At 38.6% G+C, this 21,296-nt stretch overlaps 1 protein-coding gene and 1 long non-coding RNA gene across 2 annotated transcripts; one reads left to right on the top strand and one right to left on the bottom strand.

The window, feature by feature from the left end:
- Positions 1 to 13,642: 13,642 nt before the first annotated feature.
- LOC135778756 (uncharacterized) lies at positions 13,643 to 19,899 on the bottom strand. The gene is made up of 3 exons (XM_065289291.1): positions 19,880 to 19,899; positions 18,492 to 18,652; positions 13,643 to 16,338 (listed from the first exon to the last, which is right to left on the bottom strand). Exons 1-3 carry the CDS (start codon positions 19,882 to 19,884, stop codon positions 14,447 to 14,449), a joined length of 2,058 nt encoding a protein of 685 aa, XP_065145363.1. The 5' UTR covers positions 19,885 to 19,899; the 3' UTR covers positions 13,643 to 14,446.
- Positions 16,347 to 20,016, top strand: LOC135778757 (uncharacterized). The gene is made up of 4 exons (XR_010544618.2): positions 16,347 to 18,105; positions 18,953 to 18,996; positions 19,150 to 19,193; positions 19,890 to 20,016. It is a non-coding gene; the product is annotated as an uncharacterized lncRNA (long non-coding RNA).
- Positions 20,017 to 21,296: the final 1,280 nt, after the last annotated feature.

Raw genomic sequence — 21,296 nt, 5'->3', positions numbered from 1 at the left:
CACCAAATGCGAGTTCAACGATTTGCGCGAGTAGATTACAAATTACACGCTATGGGCGGCGCATTTGCCGCAAAAACACACGCTATTCATGAAGAAACAAAGTTATATACATCTGGGATGGCATGAGGGTGAATGGATTTTCCTCTTTGGGTGAACTTTTCCTTATTAGGTATTAAAGCTTCCTACCCTTAGTATAAGCAATCATATTGATGAGTGCTAAATAAAGCACCACTAACAATCATTGTCTGAATCTTTCTGTCAGTCTGCATTGAATCCCCAGGGAGGAGTGCTAACACAGAGCAGTCTACATGAGACCAGTAAGATCTGCATTGAAGCACATCAGCATTTCTGCCACATGTAAAGCATTAATCCAGGGGTGTTGCATATATGTAGTTGTTTGTGTGTTTTTGTAGATGGTGTGTGTACTCTTGTCAGGATGTGTGGTTGTGCTGCTTTGCATGTGTCAGCAGGCTTACTTGAACTGTGCCAACATAATGCTACAGAGACCCACAATGCAGCAGTCAGCAAGACAAGAAAGGGGGAGGAGAAAGGAGAAGATGGAGAGTGGGGATGGGGGGTGGAGGCAGATCAGAACATTGCAGTGGATGGGTGTAGGCATTTATTTTTAGTTTACCTGTACAGCCACAAGGGGGAGCCACCGCAAATGCCCCACCCAGATTAAATACAGTAGGCTAATGGACAAATCCATGATAAACGCCATACCTTTCAGGACTCACGCAGTACTCAACGCATGTTCATACACACATTTTATGTCAAATATCCGATATTAACCCAACAAATATCAACGAAGCATTAACACATTTATGCATATTTTTATGCTTAACCTTCTAAAACACAGCGATTCATTTTTTTTCTCTGTGGGGGACATTGATTCCTGCTGTACTGTTAAGAGGACATCCTAGGGTTTGATGCCACATTTATAAGGATGGGGGCTGACAGAGCACACCCAGCAGGCATATGGCTGACCTTCATCGTTGAAATATGGTTGAAATAATGTCAGTTCTTGAAACAACGATGATACAATTTGCATAATCAAAATTTAATTCAACGTTGATTCAACCTTGTCCTTGACGTCTGCTTGGCACAACTTTCTTTTCAAAATAGCAGCCATTGCATTCTCTGCATTTTGTAGCAACAATGGAAGAAAATTATTATTTTTTTTACAGAAAAAATGTTTTCTTGCTAACAATCAAATTTTTTCAACATTGGGAATCTTGAAGTTAAATTTAGTATTTCAGATTTCAGACTCTTCAGAATTCTGACCCTTACGAAACGCCAGGACTTAAAAAACTCCCACAAAAGAATGTGAAAACAGTACATGAATCACAGTGCAGGAGAGAAGGATACAAATAATTTTTTTTTTAATTACACATGTTTTGTGTTTCCAAGAAAAAAAAACTTCTTAAAGCAACACCAAAGAGGTTTTTTTACCTTAAAATAACGTTTCCAAAAAAGTTTCAGTGGTTCATCCACTGAAAACAGGGTGAATGGCACTTTCACATTCGCTTTGCAGCCCTCTATCGGCCAAAACCACACTAAAGAAGTTTCCAACCGTCGGGTAGTGGTCCTGTAGTTCGAGTGAAAACTACAAAAACTTGCTTTACGGCAGACCTACAATCCAATCAGAGCCAGCTATGCTTATTTATGACAGTGCTAATGAACAATTACGCTTCTAACCTGTAGGGGGAGCAAAGAGCAATAATTCTTTAGTGTTGCTAAACATTTTGCGTCTCAACATTTTGCGTGATTCACATTTTGCGTCTCAAGTTCGTTATTTCAAATGTAGGTGCGGTATGCGCGCTCAAAATGGAAGCAACCAGGTGCATCATGCTTGTTTTTTTCAGGCATGTCGGCATCGAGTTAAAAACATCTCAACTTTTCAGAATGCTGCAAGGGCACAGCAGGTCATGTGACAAGAACCAATCGACTGTCACATTTTGCGCGCGGTTTTAGACATCATGCCTAAATAATTAAGCTAAGAGTTTTGAAATTTTTCCAGTTTTAAAAATTGAACAGTGTACTATCGTGTACTAAGACCCACGAAAAATTTTTAAGTTTTAGGCAGATATGGCTAGGAACTAATACTCTCATTCTCTCTCGTTATTTTTGAGAGTGATGCTCTCAAAAATAACGAGAGAGCATCACTCTCTCTAATGGTCTAATCAGATTTAATGGATTGTGCTAAGCTATGTTAAAAGTGGTAGCGCCAGTCCCGGAGATCAGCTGAATGGATTGCAAAACGGTAAGAATGTACTACCTACATTCTTACTATTGTACTTCAAAAAAGTGGAGTGTCCCTTTAACTATAAGAAGTTATTTTTTTTAAAATGTTATTTTAGTGTTCAGATATTTCTCCTTCATCTAACTGTTGTTATTTTCATTGAAGTGAAATCCACATGATAATGAATATTATTTCTGTATTCAAACAAAACCGATGAAACAGAAACCAATGTTAAGTAAATTAAATGAATAAAATTTTGGGGTTTTGTGTGCTTTCAAAGGTGCAACGTGTAACTTTTAGAAAGATCTCGTGATAGAAATGCAATACATAACTATATTATCAGTGTTGTATAAAGACCTTACATAATGAACTGTATTGTTCTTATTACCTAAGAATAAGCTGTTTTTTATTACATACACCACGGGTCACCTTACATGGAAGTCGCTGCATGCTTCTACAGTAGCCCTAAATGGACAAACTGTTCTACAGAGCACGTTTCGTAACGATGCTGTCTCAGGAGACGACATGTTTGTCCTGTGGCAGGTACCGTAGCCTCTCCATGCGTTTCAAACTTCATGTTGGCTGCAATTCATAATGTCACACACAGCCCCTTTAACCACAATTGTTCATTTACCTTTATTTCTTCTGGGTCTGAGAAGGTAAAAACCATTTCAGATATGATTCATGGTTTCAAGAACACATTTATAAGCATGCACAACACGAAGAAGTCAGCCCATCTTTGTAATCTAAGAATAAGGATTAAAAGACCTTTATTTTTGTTATTGGGGAGATGTTATTGTTGATGCTATCGCTCACCTGCCTGTTTGACATGCCAGATCATCTAGCTCAATATTACAACTTTGACCCAAAGAGCTCTTGGCACAGCAACAGTCAGTTCAGCTTGTAAAACAACATTTAGCATCAAAAGAGATGCTGTTGTTTAGAGTAATACTATGAGGTGAACATGACCTGCTTTCTCTGACAGCTTTGCATTTAAAAAGCATTGCTTTGAAATTGAGTTGAGAGCTGGTGTCATTTCAAGCAGGCGAGACTTTAACTTCCTTCCCACCAGGCAGGCAGAGAGACGAAGAGACCTCTGTTTCACCCCGTCGCATCAGTGCTGTGTTATGCTGCAGGGTCAAACAACGGGGATGAGACAGTGTTATGCAACTGTTTGGGTGCTTAGATGTTACTTTAGTGTGTGTGCACTGAAATGGAAGTGTGTGTCTTGAAGGCAGCAACGCTCTTATGGTCTATCTGGCCATGTTAGAGTTTGCGTGTCTGCTCTCATTTCCAGACTGCCAAAAAACAAAGTGTCCGATATCATAAGTCTATCCATTTGTGGAATGCTTGCGGACATAGGAAGCAAGCCAAAACAATCTCTCAATTGATCTCATCTCCCTTCTGGATACTTTACCAAATACTAAAGTTGGCATCACACTTAATCTACTATTTGTGATGGAACGCCTCTTTTAGTATTTAATTGGGAAGTTACATGTTTTCTTTCATTTCCTTTTTTTGCTTTTTTGTTTCCTTATTTTTCTTATTTTCCCTTCAAAAGGCTTCTTTCTCCTTACTGTGTTTGCATACTTCCCTTTTTTGTATCTGTGAACTGCTGAAAAGATACTCCAGTTGAATTGTTTTATTGCCAGTACTAATGACAGGAAGTGAGCTGTAACGAATGAGTGCTGCACATAATAATATTGTGTAATGGGGTCAGAAACATAACTGAGTGTGGCAGTGTGATGATGTCTATAGCAGATGGACAGAGGACTACAGTATGAGATTACCAGTACACACTACAGCTGGAGACATGGACCAGTGATTTCCAACAGTGCTGATGGTCTCTTAGGAACATTTTCATTTACACTTTTGCATAAATTATCTTCAAATGTTCACGGCCGTTTTATAGTAGTTTAATATGTCCACAAGCATTGCCAAGCAGTCTTTTTAGTACATGCATCAAAAACAGCAAGGTATATTCGGTGTTCCTGCATCTCAGTTGGTAGACCATTGTGTTAGCAGTGCAAAAGGCTGGTGGTTTACTCCCAAGATCTCACACATGACATGATACTGACTGATAAAAATATATCACTTGAATGCATCCCTATAACTGAAAAAAAAAAGGATAAAAGCATCTGTAAAATAATTTGAAAAAATTCACTAAATAAATAGTTTAGGATTATCATGGATTATAGTAGGCCTATTACAGGGTGGCAACCATCACCAGCTTTATTGGTTTAGCAAAGTTTTAATGGCCATCCATATTTATTTTTCACTCTTTTTCAAGATACAAACAGAAAATACAGGAAATACGTACACAACATTTAAAACAGAACCATTTTAAGAAGTAAATGTCTTCTTCAGGCATCAGTCAGTATTTAGTGTGACCTATCTTGGCACAAAACACATCTTGAGGTTTTTTGAGGAGACTGAAGTCAATTAGATCATTCATTCAATTAGAATTAGAAATTAGGATTTAATTTCATTTAGGTTTAAGAGATCCTGCAGCTGCCTGCTATTGCTCAAGTGGAAGGGGAGTTTACCCTAAATACTTGACACTTGAGCTTATACGTTTATACTGTTTTTAATACTACATATATATATGTATACAAGCAAAAGGTAAAATCTGAGACAAAAATAAATATTATGAATTATTTCCAGTACAGTTTTAATGTGACCTGATATAACAAATTAAGTATTAAATGTTCGGTATTAAACCGTACAGACTTCCACTTCCTCTTATTTCTCTTCTTATCCAATGATATGAAGATAAACTGATACGTTAGCCGGAGGCTTTTACTGTACAACATATGCATAATGGACTCAAGATGTTTGATATATCAAATGTTTCCCCCCCTCTTGTTTCCTCTCTCACATGCTTTGATTCATGGCATCTCTACAGGTTCAGGGTTGTAGGAGTCATGACAGCTGGAGCAGATCTGTCCTGTGCTTCAGCCCCTGGAGGCATGGTGATGTGGGCATATGGTAAGTCGATAGAAGAGGAGGTGAACAGTATGTAAAGTTCAGAAGGAAGAGAAACAAATGAATGAGGCCCAACCACCAGTTTGGTAATCCGGGAGCTCCCTCAGTCACTCATTGCATTTGAGCCTTTTTGTTTGAAGCTACCTCAGAACCCCTTTCCTAATGTGTTAACTGCATTCCTTCCTATTTATTCCCTCTCTCATCTCTAATGTGTGTATTCTGTAAACCATTACAGATTATTGGCTATTTAATGCAATCACTGGTCACAGCTTTCCCTATGCAAGTCCATAGTGCATAATATTGTAACTTAGGAATGCGATATGACATAGAAACATAGCAAATAGCTGGCATGTAAACAGAATTGTCATAAATTGACTTTGATAATAATAATATGTTCTCTCTATCGCTACTCTCTGGCTTTATTGTGTTAATGAATCTTATCAGGACCATTGATCTAGAGCCTGGTAGTAACAAAGTTTTAGAAAGCCTGAAAATTTATTTCAGCTGGCCAGGTACGACTCTGTTTTCATTTATGATAAGTAAATATTTCAACCATGATAAATAGATTCCTAAAGCAGTATTTTTTTATTTAAATGTGAGGAGACTTTTGTTACTTTTGTCCCGCTTCTAATACTATTGTATATGTTGAAAATTTATTTTTTTCTAATTTGATTTCTTTTAATTTAATAATGTTCAAACTGTTGAAAAAAATATTTTATCCTCAACAATTTAAGTTTGTACTGTTGGTTGCTTTTTAAACATTTGATAAAACATTTAGATACATTTGATGTCTGCAGTTACGAGGTCATAGTCATGTACATTTAATAAAAACATGTGTAACACAAAAATCTATCTTGTTTTATTGTGTTGTGTTACTTTTGACTCACCTGTGTGTAACTTTCGTCCCTGCAGGTGGGGTCGAAAGTAAGAATTCACTACTTAAGTATGTTTAAAGTGAAATTATACTGAAGTCGTTTTACATTTTTACAAAATTTCACCTTGTATTGATAGACCACCTTTGTGAGTTATTGACCACAGCAAAATATATCTCTGTATTCTATAACATTATCTTTTAAAATTAAGTTTTTCTGAAAAATTGTACTTTCGCCCCCGCTCTCCCCTACATGAAAATTCCCTCTGAGGTCATTTATATAAGTAATATTAAAAATAGTAATTTGTGATTTGTGTTTACTAACTCCTGGTACTGTACACTACAAAAAAAATCTGTAGAAATTACATTGTTATTGCAGCTGGGTTGCCGATAATTTACCGTAGATTTAAATTTATGTATTTACTGGCAAGAGTTTGTTCAGTTAAATAAATTTTACATATTAACAAGTCTTTATCTTTACATAAAACTATACTATAACAGCCTCATGCAAAGCATTCTGGGAATTCTTTGTTTCCCAGAATGTTTTGCTTGATGCTTTTTTTTTACTTTTACTCTGTAAAGACAAAGACTTGTAAACGTTTAATGCTCATTTAACTTTGAACAAAATGTTGCCAGTAAAAAACATAAATTTAAATCTACGGTAAATTACAGGCAACCCAGCTGCAATTTCTACAGAATTTTTTACAGTGGAAGGTTGTCACATTAATGTTGAGCTTTTCAGACTCAAATGAGTGTTGACATAACAAACGCTGACTCGCCCTAAAGGGGTGAGACCTTCAAATCTAATCTATGACTTGATTTTATGTTTATACATAATAGAGAATGCAGGTATCAGAACTGTCAAATAAATATTATGTTTTCTTCAAATACCAAATTGTGTTCAATATAAGTATTTTATTATGGAGAATATGTCACATTGATGGGGTTGAACTGCTTAAGTGTAGAGACAAGGGTTGAATTAGCGTCAATGTTCTAATAGTCTGACTGAAAGCTGTGTGTGAGAGATAGCACTGTAGGGCTTGAACATCACAGCTTTATCAGCGCTTCACACTGTGTGATTGCCAATCCCACAATACATTGCAACAAGCTCGATGGATAACAATCCAAGATGGCAGACAAACCCATTAATATAGCATTTAGAAGTGCTATAACTTTACAAACCAAGAGAAATGCTATGCTCCTGTATGTATTTTTGTTTGATACTACCAATGTATTTCTCATCATAACTATTCCTTATAATTTACTTATAAGGTTCCAAACTACATTGTAACGGCATCAATGACCTCTAGCATGAGTGGCCTGTGACATGCGTTGACAGATCATTATAGATTTTCAAACAACCAGAACTGTAGAATAGATAACTGCATCACCCAAACACACCATGCAAACAGACGTATACTCTTATCTGCCAACACACCCTGACAGACACACATTTCTCTCACCCGTACTCTCTCCCTCAAGTCCCCGCAAACGTTCATCTTATTAATAAATAATTCAGTGTGACAGACTCTTGGACAGCTTTGTCTAAAGTAAGCAAGGCCTCTGATTCGGGTGTCACCCACATGCTCCTACAAATCAAGGTCATCTCTATAAGGTTGAATTTTTAGATTGCTACTATATGTTACTATGTATGGCTAACTAAACTGGTCAAACTACTGCATATTGTACTACTAGAGATGAGATATGTTAGAGAAAAATCTGCTCAGATTTATCTAATTATTATTATGGCATCTACTCTTTGACAACCCAGTTATGATGGCATTTTTACTAGCCAGTGTTTTTGAAAACTTTTAGCAGAAGTAGTTTTGATGAGTGAGCACTGCTTCTTCCCTTTGAGTACATAATAACTGTGGTTTCAGATACATTGTAACTAGCAGACTGTTTTCTGCATTGAAGAATAGAAATTTGAGATTTCTATGTTTTCAAGCCTGCCTTCGATGTTCTTTTGCTCAAGGTGACCGAGTGCAACATAGTTTTAATATTTAATCCTAAACCCTCGCACACATGCAACTTGTGTTTCCATTTCCTAGTTACTGATTTTAATAATTACTGTTTTAAAGATACAGATCTGAGAAAAGTTGTGTTTGTGGGTAATAGTGTTTGTATATGCGATGTGTGTTGGACTGCTGTGAATGATCAGGCAAAGTCCCCTCTCTATGTCTGGGTATTTTTAGTTTAGTGACATGCAAATCTATTGATGATTTCCGTGTAAAATACCCATGAAATTTAAACCCTACACGAGAAACCGTTACTAACATTATTGCATGTTGTATTAAAAAATTTTTTCAAATCAAATCTAATTTAGTTCCCGAACATGGTAGGAGGCTTGCGTTCTCCAATTGACAGGGTAATCACAGAGCAGATGCTGTGTACCCCTAACATGACTTTCCCCTGTATTCAAAGCATCACCTCCAGTAGAGAACAGATTGAGCTCAGTGGAGGCATACGAAATTTGGCCACCCTCTGAAATATTAAGAAACAGCTAATTTATCCTTTTTAACATCAGCGATTTATAATAGGAAAGTAAATTTAGTATTTTAAAGGTGTCAAAGAATGCATTGAAATAATATGTTAAATTGTTCTTTGATATTTACATATAAGGTATGCAATTTTATTAAGTGCAAAAAATTATCAAGAAACATTTTTACATGTCCATTTACAACCCTAGGATTTGTCCTTTGAATGAAATGATCTATTTTTGCCCTATTTGGAAGGGTCATGAATAATAATGTTGAGCTTTGCTCTGATTGGCCCTGCTCTGATTGGCTCTGCTCTGCTCTGAGGCTCATGTCAGTAGCTCACATTAGTAAACATTTTAACTTTAACTTTGTACTTAAAGGATAATTCCGGTATTCAACACTTTGAGTCTCATTTCTGGTTTGTTTTGGATGAACTACAGTGATGGACACTGAAATTTTGACAATGGGTCGTGTCTTGACTTTTTGACTGGTTTAGAAGCGTCTCTTGACTGCTTCAGAATGGAAGTCAATGACCATGCACAAACATGTCATAAAAACAACACTAAACGTTCATTTTCAAAACTGTGCGGTTGTGAGGTATAGTTTCACTATAGCAAAAAACACGGATTGAAATCATACATTGCGCCGATATATTTGTTTTTAATCATCAACGAACACCACGAACCACTGGGTGAGTAGCACAGTTTTGAAAATGAACGTTAAGTGTTGTTTTAATTACATTAAGAGACACTTCTAAACGAGTCAATAAGTCAAGACATGACCCAGTGTCAAAATTTTAGTGTCCATCACTGTAGTTCATCCAAAACAAACCAGAAATGAGACTCAAAGGGCCCTATCTTGCACCCAGCGCAATTGACTTTGTCAGTGACGCATCTATCATTCGTATTTTGCACCGGCGCACAGCGGGTTTTTCCCTCCACAGACGCACGTCGGCAAACTAGGGAATGAACTTGCGCTCCCTAGGCGGTTCAGCGCAAAAAAGGAGGCGTGTTGCGGCGCAAACCATCCCTGATGCTATTTTGCAGTTTCAAAAAACAATTGCGCCACTGACCAAAAAAAAACTAGTCTAAAGTCAGTGGCGCGTTGCGCATGGTTCATTATGCTATTTTAAGGGCGCATGCTTGACCATAATGTATAGCGTGCACAACGCCGCGCACATACTTTGCTTATCTAATCTACACAGATGCAACAGTTATTTTTGCAAATCATAAATTGTTACACTAAAAAAATATTATTACACGAGATAAGGGGAATCATTGTGGTGAGCATTGTGGTGATAGTTTTTATTTATTGTGTGGCTGCGTTAAAAAAATTCTCATGCAAATAACGATTAAAATATTTTCATAAGAAACCTTAATGTATATGAACTTGATTTGTAAGTGTACTTTGGGGTTGGACCTTGCTTGCGTTTCTTGGGTCCGATTTCAAAGCCCCCAAACCCTTTCAGCAGTGAGGGTGGACGCAGCAATGTCCTCTGCTGGCGTCAGGTCCTGAGGCAGATCCACCTCCCGTTACACGGTGTGCCCGATTTATGCTGGCAAGCTTGGGATTCCCCCATCTCCCGACATCATTGTAGCGCTTGGCGCAACGATGGTGATGCCAGCTGATGAGACAATTGTGGCTAATTCCTCTCACGCCTGTTTAACCTACGCTGATTTGGGTGGGTTTCTCCTATCTCCATACAAAACAACTTCTCTGTCTTTGACTGCTCTTACAAGAACGTCGGTCTCCTCGGCTGTGAACCGCTGCTGGCGTGCGCCTGGTAAATCCGTCATAATAATAGCAACCCGCAATGGAACTTGCGCCCTTGCATTTAAAGGGAATGTTGGATAGCGTTCTGATTGGTTTATTTGACGTTACGCCCAAACCACACCTATGAATAATGAACCTACTTCAGACCAACCCCTTATTGATTTGCGCCTGGCGCACAAGTTATTTCTCCCACCGGGAAAATAGCAACAGCGCCCAAGATCCGCCCACAAAGTCACTTGCACATTGCGCTTCGCACTTGCGTTTCAGATCGTTAAAATAGGGCCCAAAGTGTTAAATATCATAATTATTCTTTAATTTAATGTGTAATTTACTGTTGGTGGCGTACATCTCAACAGTGACATAACAGTCAGTGTTATGTTGAGATCCACATGTTACCCAGCTATGTTTAGCATGCACGAGGTTTACATAAAAATGAGGAAACAAACGTGTTTGAGGCTCATGATATGTCATTACCATTTACAGAGCTCTTATTATTCATCTATGCCAAGATAAATACAGTTTCTATTCTATATATACATATACACATATTCTCTGATTATATGGAATTACAACCCCAGCTGCTGCTCACAAAATGTCAGTTTGTACATATTTGCAACAAGATTATGATAAATTAATCTTTGAACATCATTAACTACAGCAAACTCTTGCTCTAAGCAGCTACAGCATCTTTAAAGTCCGCAAAGGAATGTGTAAAACATCAAACGCCACATGCCTCAGTATAGCTGGATCATAATGCTGTTCGGGGCAAAATGAGCTCTGTTTGGCACGCGGCTTTTGGTTCATCCTGCCTCTGTTTAATGGTCTAGAATGATTAAATGTCAGGGTATAAAATTCTCTCTCCCCTAATGGCTGAAGGGGAGAAAGGAACAGAGGACGGGGGGGTTGGGCAAAACAACAAAGACACGTCTTCCCTCATATAGAGGCTCCATGCTGGGACTGTCACTAGCCCACACTCACACACCCATACAGAAGCCCCACTCTTCGCATGTCTTGCCTTTCCTCATCTCTCAAACGTACATTTTGCTTGGCCTTTTTACAAAACTTTGTGCTGCAGACCTTGAATGGATACAGGCAGAGGGAATGTGCAATGCGTGTAAGCAGGGGGAGGGAGAGAGAACGAAAAAAAAACCAAAGGAAGAAGAGCATGAGCGATAGAGGGGAAAGGGTAAAGAAACAGACCCAGCGCTCTTAGTGGCCATTAAGCTAACTCGTGGATCAATACTGGTTGTAACTATAACTGAGCTCAGACTAAAAAGGCTTCTGCAGGCCTGCATATAATGACTGCATTATAGAGCAGCTGCACAGATGGGCAGAGCATTGCCAGGCCATCAATCACAAAGAGAGTAAGAGGGAAAAAACAAAGGGATTCCCCCTTGGAGTTTTCAACCATTTTTAAATACACTGAGTTTTGACTCCACAGGAAAAAAATTGGTGTTAGAAAGAGGCTACTAGGTTCATTTTTCAAGTGTGTTTACAGGTGAGACAAGGTGCATAGGTCTGTAATAGCAGTGTGACCTGAACCACAGATGACTGTTGAATTGAATCAGTATGGAGCAATAAGAATAATAAAATAATAAGAAACTGTGAGAGCCGAACACATATTTCTTTCAGGTTTTGTTGATTTTTTCAATTTACAATTAAAACCAATGCTCTAAATTGCTTCCCATAGGAATTTTTTTCATACTATAAAGTTCCTATTTTACATGTAAATTGTATAAAAACAGATGATTATTGAAAATGCAATAATGAAGCCCCACCTCTTAAGCTTACTGGCACAAAATCAAATGGAACTAAAAAGTAAAAATTAGAGCTATTTGCATTTGCTTTGAAAATGTGGGCTTTGATCTATACCCTTTCTTGTATTTTAAATAGAGTATAGGGGAGTAGAAAGTGAAGGATTACATTTCCTCGTGGGTAGAAAGAGACAGGAAAGCAACCTCAGTTTTGTGCCAAGCCACCAGTATAGAACACATAGCACTGGTGTATCCAAGCACTGCAGCTGGGGCTACACAACTATGCACTGTGTAGAAGGTCTTTAAATCAAGATGCAAGAAGGGCCTCTCATCTGTTGTGCATAAAAGCTAACAAAAAGAGAGGAATACTGGAGTGAGAGAGCGAGAGATGTAGGATGTAGAAAGGAAAGAACCTCACTCCTAACCAGAGTAGGATGGGGAAACTGGACACCTTGTGTTGAAAATTCCTTACACTCCCCTTAAATCACCATTGAACACAGACCCCTAAACCAGATGCTTACATGCAGTATTGAAGTAAACTTTTTTTTTGATGGTTTGTATTAAAAAGTTTCTCAGACTTTAAAAAACAATGAGTTAATCCACCCTAACCCCATCACCCCCCTCAGCTTTAGAGAACATTCCTTTCATAAATCTGTACGCCTGATTTTTTTAAGAAACCCAAGAATTCATGCTTGGTATGTGGAGGAGTACATTATGGTGCTGAGAAAGGACACTTGGGAACCTTCAGATATTTCCAGATTTTTCAGTCTCAAGGTTTTTCTCATGCCCGCCTATGGTGTGCCTTTATGAAACCAAACACATAAAAAAAATCCTCTTTCTAAATAATTTATGTGAATTAGCACATGTCAGACTAGCCCTCTTATCTGTTAAAGAATAAGTGAAAGTGCCATGTTAGAAATACTTTAAAACTCTAAAAGTTATGTGTTTTAATTTGAGTGTTTTGCCTCTGTTGGCTATCTTCTGCTCTACATGCAGATGTTGTGCGCATTTGTAAATCATGTCTGAAGGTAAAGCGCGATTATATTTTTTGTCATGGCTGCTCCCCCTTCACGCTGTACCAGAGCTCCTCCTTTTAAGCCAAAAATCTTCCCCAGTCCTGTTCCCCCCACTGCAGTGTGCTGCAGTGCACTGTATCCCCTTTAGTTATGCTAAAAGCCATATGCTTTCACAGGAATGGGCTGGAAATCCACTCTCAGGCTAGCCAAGTCTTCTGTAGCGTGGGTGAATTTAGCATTGAACAGACATTTAAATGCATAGCCATGTTCCACATTGCTCAAAACAACACGTGTGTGAAATCCAGCCCCACAAAACAAATTTACAAAGTCAATGACTCCTAGGACATGCTGGAATGGTGACCTGCACTACCAAACAAAATGTCGGAAGAAAGGCAGGACTGAAATGTAACTGTTGCAGCTGTTAAGAAAACTCCCCCCAATATTTTTTTTTTGTGCCAAAGCACTGCATACGCATTCTGTAGTGATATAAATGAATCTATGCTCTGCATGAGCCAGCCAGATTGTATTATACATTTATTTGAAATAATTCTTTAAATATTGCACAATTAAAAAAAAATTCACATCTAAGCGCCAATTCATCAAAACATTCGGGAAAAATACATGTGCAAAAAGGAAAGAACCATTCTTAAGGTATAACAGAGAGTGGTTTTATTGTCTAAGCCAAGCCATTAAGTTAAATGAACATTCCTAACTGTTTCCCATCATGAAAAATTCAAAATGCTTCATCCTCAAATCTCCTTAATACATGGTGACAGAAATGATGTGGTCTAAATTAGATTATATAATATTAAATGCTAATCCAATCAACCATTTAATACGCATCAGACTCACACAAAAAGATAAAATTATTCATTCAGTTCATTTTTTTTGCCACTGTTACCATCCAATTTCTGTTCTGCCAACTTGTTTTTAATTTTAATGTCAGTCCGTGTGTAATCATCTTCTCTCTGGCTTAAATATTCACCAGACCTGAAAGCTTGCCCTCTCCAATGACAGCAGGACACAGGGCACAAACATTTCAAACACTGTTCTCTCCCCTACTCAATCTCTCTCTCTCTTTCTTTCTCTCTCTCTCTCTCTCTCTCATTCTTTCTCCAATTTCATTTAAGTCTTTCTTACGGGTGTTTCCTGCTCTACTAGCTATTGGGTGGTATTTCTTTTTGGTTAACCAGAAATTCATTTTGCCTTGGAAACCACAACAGGCATCTTTGACATTTTTTCGGAAAGCCTGTGTTATCAGGCGATTGTTTTCTTAGTTTGCATCAATATTCACATTTACGGTTTGCTTCTTAGATTAGGTCGACTCACTGTGGCACCTCTACCATGTCACCAACTGGAAGTGGAACCTGAATGTCAGCAGCCACACTCAAGTCCTTTTTCAGTCCACATTCACTTTGTTCCTGAGGGGATTCCTCTTCCTTCACACCGTTCACACATTCTTCAGCTGGAGGCTCGGAGACATCCACGTGGGGATCCTCTGGTGCGTGCTCATGGCACTTTCCATTTACTTCAATGGGAGTTGATACAGCCTCCTCGGCTGAAGCAGCATTCTCACACTCTCCATTACTTAGCTTCACAACTTCCTCAGAGATCTCATTGGATGAGGTTGATTCTAAGATGACAATCGCAGGGATGGACTCCTCTGTGCTCTTTTGCTCTGGTGTAGGCTCAGGTTCTGTTGGCCCTGGGGATGGCTCAGGCTTTTCTTGTATTAGTGTGGCCTCAGGAGGTGCAGTAGTTTCAGACACAGGCTCAGGTTTCTCTGGACTAGACACAGCTTCCTCTACCTCTGCCTTACTCAAGGCTTCGGAAACAGGCTCAGGCACTGGGGCAGCCTCAGTAACTGCCTCTGGAGCTGCTGCCTCCGTGACAGTCTCTGGTTCTGGCACTGCCTTTGTGGCTTCTGTGATTTCAGTGGACACTTCATTGCCATTTGTAATCTTCTCAACTACTTCCTCAGTAATCTGTTCTGTAACAGGTTCTACTGGAGAAGATACAAGTGGAGGGGAAGATAGTGGTTCCTCTGGCACAGCTGCAGGTGGCTCTGCCACTGGTGACTCCTGCACATTTACTGGACTTTCAGGTACTGTTACAGATTCCACCACCACAGGTGTCTCTGGCACAGGTGCCGGTTCCTCAGGTGTAGCTGCAGGTTCCTCGGTCACTGGTCCCTCTGACACAGCTGCTGGTTCCTCAGGTGTAGCTGCAGGTTCCTCTTTCACTGGTGTCTCTGACACAGCTGCCGGTTCCTCGGGTGTAGCTGCAGGTTCCTCTTTCACTGGTGTCTCTGACACAGCTGCCGGTTCCTCAGGTGTAGCTGCAGGTTCCTCAGTCACTGGTGCCACTGCTAAAGTTACTGGTTTCTCAGGTGTAGCTGCAGGTTCCTCCGTCACTGTTGCCTCTAGCACAGCTGCCGGTTCCTCAGGTGTAACTTCAGGTTTCTCTGTCACCGTTGCCTCTGGCACAGCTGCTGGTTCCTCAGGTGTAGGTTTTTCTGCCACAGATTGCTCTGGCAAAGCTGCTGGTTCCTCAGGTGTAGCTGCAGTTTTCTCTGCTAATGGTGTCTCAGGTGTAGCTGACAGTTCCTTAGATACAAATGCAGGTTCCTCTACAACTGGCACCTCTGATGAAACTGCTGGTTCCTTAGATGCAACTGCAGGTTCCTCTGCCACTTGGACTTCAGATACAGCTGCTGGTTCCTCGGTTGCAGCAGCAGGTTTCTCTGCTACTGGTTTCTCTGGTGCAGCTGGTGGAACATCTGCTACAGGCTTCTCTGTTACGTCTGCCGCTGGTGCCTCTGACGCAGGTGCTGGCACCTCTGGTGTAAGGGCCTTTGATACAGGTGCTGGTGCTTCTGCTGCTGGTGTCACCGCTTGTTCCTTCGCTTCACTTTCTGGTTTCTCTGGCGCAGCAGTAGATGACTCTGTCGCAGACACTGGTTCTTCTGGTATAGCATTGTCTTTCTTCACCTCGGAATCTGTTTTTGAGGGAGAGGCAGCCTGCTCATTCCCCACTGTGGCTGCTACACTTTCTACTGCAGCCTCTTGAGGCACTGCTTCTGCTTCAGTAACAGGAGATTCTGCCTTCTTCTCAGACGGGGCAACTGCTTCCACAGCACCTTCCTCTTTCTTTTCTTTAGGGTCACTGACATCATATCCCTTCTTCTTTTTACTTAGCTTGCCTCCCATGATGTCTTCTGCGGAATGAAAGAACATATTGCATTAGGTTATAAACACCGGACCATTTCATATTGTAAACTTCATAAATTTGCCCAAATGGACCATTTTGTCTGTCCTTATAAAGGGCACTCAATCAGTTATTTCAACTCAAGGTAATCTCTGCCAAGGACTTTGAATGCAGTCCAAATACTGCTGAGGAGGAGGATGTGGCTTAAGGACAAACAGTGACTGGATGTGAATTTATTTGTATATTCTTGTAAACTCTCTTACTTCAACTACTCTACATTTTTGGATAAGTGTTGATGTCAAGAGAATGTCCACTGACTATATATAATTATAATTGTATTGAACACTTTTTACTTTTAAATCCTTGAAAAAGAAAAAAAATACGGCCAAGTTTAAAACTAACAAGTCAAATGTAATGTAATGTGTCTAAATCTCAGTCAAGCAATCTGTATTATACTACAAATGAAAAGAATATGAAACAGTCACTCAGTTTCCCTTTAAGCTCCAAATGCATAATTTGTGTCTGGTTTCGGATTGGTAAACCAGTTAAGGTTGGTGAAGTAAAAGATAACATTCAATGAAAAGGCTGATTAGATAACACACAACTGAGCATGCAGGTTTCCCATATATGTCAAATGGGGCTTTAGCACAGTATTTAGGAACCATATCTGAGCAACTCATTGCACAGAGAACAAATAGTCTTAAATTGTCAACAGAAAAAATTATGTAATGTCATTTTATTGTTAGCTTAGCATTCATTTAAAGTTTCAGTTTACAGCAACTTCCCCTTTTTGCCAAAAGGTTTACTTAACAAGCAACCTAGTTAATCTGTAATAAGTTGATGTGTGTCATAATACTAAATAACAAATATTTTGGAATAATATATGGATATATAATACATTTGTGAGAATCTAATGAAAACCTGATTTTAAAAAAATGAAGATGTACTGAAATTTCTTAAAATTCTGAATTTTTCCTAATATAAGTTTAACTGTGCAGCATGGTGGGGCTTAAATAGGAGCTGTCCATAGTGCTGCACTGGGGCAAACAAGCCAGGATGCGCAGTCATGCACCAACTCGACCTGCTGCAGCTGAGCCCAGCTGCTGTCTGTGTCATCTTTTATTGAAGACACCGCCAGCAGTTTTCATTACAGCCACTTACAGCGCTCTCTACCAGTACGCTTTATAGGCTACCCTCTGATGGTTTTGCAAAGAATAAGTCACTTATTCATACGTTGATGTAAAACCACTTGATATCGGACAAAACACTGTATAAATTATTTGAACCATCATATCCCACTTCTCTGGATACGCTACATGATAGTGATCAGCCTAAGAAAAAAAGCGCATTTTTACGCATTTTAACCTATTAATCATAATCAGTAAAACATAATGGTATCGTTGCAGTAAAGATATTTCTTATCCAGTTAAGGTTTCGTGCCTACACGAGACACTACAGAATATGCAAATATTCAAAGATATGAGAAAAATAAAGTTAACACTGATTTTAAACTCGTGCAAATGGCGTTTGATAATACGATACATAATTGTGTTTCTCTCACTAAAACCTTTAATTTTTTTAAGAGACAGTGATTTGCGTGTTCCCCACCCCCACAACCCGGCTCTTTGATTTCTCCGTTTATATCGACCAGCTTTTTCATTTGCCTGAATGAGCTTTTTTATTATTAGTGCAAGAAAATGCTTTCGGTTTCATTAAAACGCGTTCTATATTGAGAAACAGCAGTGAAAGGAAAACTACATGGCTATCATCAAACTGGGTAAGGGCTACCTGTAACCCACAGCTTTATTTTTAAAAATAGATTTAACTTAAACTAGAAATAAAGACCTTTTAGTATTTTAAGGAGCACAGTTGCACGTGTATCATTAACCTTGTAAAACACTTAAAATGTGTAATACCTAAAGTGTCTTTATTACTAAAAATAGCTAAAAAAAAATCATGCTCCGTTATTTTAATTTGCAATATGGGATACGTGCGTTGTGCAGTTTTTAGTTTTCATGGGTGACACTTGAAATAAAGAGAACAAAGGACAGCTCATCCATTCGGCTCTAACAATGTCTTTTTATCAAGTCCCCCAAACCGCATGTGATTTTCTCGATATTCTTAAAGTCACTATAAAATCAGTATTAAACATATTTTACTTACCTGATTTTATGTTGCTTTGAACCCTGGAAATCCGTTTAAAAGAATGCACTGCATGCACTTTATTCTCTCCTGTAGTAGTGAATGTGATCCAGTTGTACCCAGTCTTACTCTCTCCCCGAGGTCCAATCTGCGACTGGGCGTTTTTTCTCCTTTCACCCCTCCTGTTAAACCCACGGCTTGTGAGACATCTGTCGTTATCACAGCCTCTCCTGCCCACTGCCCACAATCCATATACCCTCCCTCTCTTTCTCCTCCCTTCCCTTCCCCCCACACTGGGTGCATATTTTACTAGATTAGATGGGCTTTATAATGGATTTTGGGAATAATGCCCCCTTTTCTTTCACTTTTGAAGTGATCACTATAGCAACCCTATTCCTTTTACTCGAAAGTTGTCGAATTTGCCTATTTCCACCTGCCTGCATTGTTTTATCATGCATTTCTTTCTCTCTTTATGGGTGAAGAGAGATGGTTTAACAGCAATTTACCTCATCCATTGCTGAATGAGGTAGGCTATACACACAGTTTACTTAATAATATACAGTATTATTAACAGTAAAAAAAAGTAGTTTAAAAACATACTTTTTTAATTAGTCATTTAGTGAAATTAACAACTAAATGTAAGCATATTTTGGATTTAATTCACCCCTTTAATTTATAGATGAGTCAGTCTGTTGGGAACTACCCCTCTGACTACTCAACAAGGTAAAGATGTTTGGTCGTCACTGCTTTTTTCACTTAAAGGAGCCTGACACATGGCACCCATGTGTAATTTAGCTGCCTGGTGTTAATAGAATATCATAGGCAAAAGAACATTGACACTAAACATAACTAACTTTGACTTTTTGCTTCTTACCTTATTTATTTATTTATAAATCTTTGAATAGATTTATAACTTTTGTTTTGTAGATTGTACCGAATCCCTCAAAAAACAATAATCATTCTACATGGAGGTTCTCTAAAACAATAACAATAGTCTCTATGAGCTCTCCATCCCTTGAATGTACTGTAAAGGTCAGCCTGTAAACTTGTTGGGTCACTTGATATTACACTGGACCTGTGAACAGATATATTTTTATTTCTTAATACACTGATGATCAAGTACTTTTTTTATTTGGTTTTAAATAGCACACTGCTCGATATGGTCCAGTAAATAATACTGAGACCGCAAAAAGAAATGATTAACAGAAATGTAATAATAATCAAATACAGAGGTCTGAATTTTAGACGTGTTATGGCACTGTAAAATAACACAGCATAAAAGACAGCCTATGGTGCATCACAAAGAAAACTTATCCTGGGGCAAAGCAGGCCAGTTACTGTATGTTAATAATTTTAAATAACCTTTGAAAAATGTAGACAAGTCAATTATATTTTTTTCTCTTGCTCACCTCATCACAGGCTCTTGATTAAATCACATCGAGGAGAGAAATGAACCAGTGCCGCCCTTTCATCACTGCTAGACACATGGAATGTGATGAAACATGGCCGTGAGAAAGTAGTTTCCTCTCTGTAGTTCTGCATGTTTTACAGCAATGCTTGCATTTTTGTCGTACTTAATGTCAAAATGAAAAAGCAAACAGCGTAATGCAAAATACACACCAGCCGATTTATATTTGTCAACCCTTTTATGCAAAGTATGAAAATGTAATGCTTTAATGTGGAAAAATGGGAATGTTTTGATTCTGTCAATAATCCACATCCATGTTTACAAATTGCACATAATGTTTCCATTTTAGTTCTACAGTTGGTATGTATGGTAATTTGTTAAAATACTCAACTATTCTGGGTAGAGAGTTCAAGGTTACAGAGTTCCCAGACTATGTGTGCGGAAAAGTTTATGATCTGTGAGCTTTGTGCCCCCATAGAAGTATATGTAATCAATTATATGTGTCCTGTCAAACAAACAAAAATCAAGTACATTAGGGACAGTCTTAAATTGCAACTTACTTTATGGGGAGATTAATAAATGAAGACAGCAGCCTCTAGTGTCACAATCATGATGGTGCATCAGGATAAATGGTCAACACTGTGCGAAAGCAGAAGAGGAAGCTAGTATGACAGTGATAGAGAACAACATCTAAAATAGTAATATCTGAATTTTGTAAAGGATATGACAGCCTTATGATAAAAGGGTGTATTTTTGAAACAACCTCTTTTACATCCAAAGTGTGTAGCTTTAATACAGAAGAGTCATGCAGTAATTATTAAAACTGTATATGTTTATAATTTAAGGCATAGAGCTTTCATTCTTTTCTTATGTCAGACCAAAACATACTTTTTATTATCTTGCCAGCATGATTGTCATGGGTAAAGAATAAAAGGAATAGGGTCAAATTACAGGCCTCAACACATGACTTTCCCAGGAGACTCTCAGTCTACCCCTCAACTCTTGTCTGTTCACCACAAACTCGGAGCGTTGGCCTTGCTGGCCATATGGAGCAGCCTAAGGGAATAGCCTCCAGACTTAATTGAGGCAGTGCCTCAGCTGTCTTCCCTTGAACCTTTCAGTACTTCATTAGGCCTGACTTGGTAGATGGACAGCAATTGTGTTCATTATCTCAGAACCTGCATTCATGCATATACTTATCGTGATTTTAAAATTTCCCTTTAACCGTTTTCTTGTTTCTGTGTTTTATGCTTGTTTATGTTTACAACGGACAGCATGATTTGATCATTTTTGTAATGATGTAATGCTCATATTGTATGTTGAACCTTCTGTTAATGTTTTATTTTTATAACTCTTATGACATTGTAAAGAGAAGTGAAGGTGATAACTGTCATTAAATAATTACCATAATAGGTCTC

This window comes from Paramisgurnus dabryanus, chromosome 2 (assembly GCF_030506205.2).
Source record: "Paramisgurnus dabryanus chromosome 2, PD_genome_1.1, whole genome shotgun sequence".
Lineage (NCBI taxonomy): Eukaryota > Metazoa > Chordata > Actinopteri > Cypriniformes > Cobitidae > Paramisgurnus > Paramisgurnus dabryanus.
Note: the sequence above shows the minus strand (reverse complement) of the source record. Positions and strands in the feature narration are given on the sequence as shown.

What these genes read in the sequence shown, in the direction of transcription:
- LOC135778756 (XM_065289291.1), bottom strand. An exon ending in TCAAAGCAACATAAAATCAG is followed by an intron (nt 16,339 to 18,491) that starts GTAAGTAAAATA and finishes TTCATTCCGCAG; the next exon opens with AAGACATCATGGGAGGCAAG.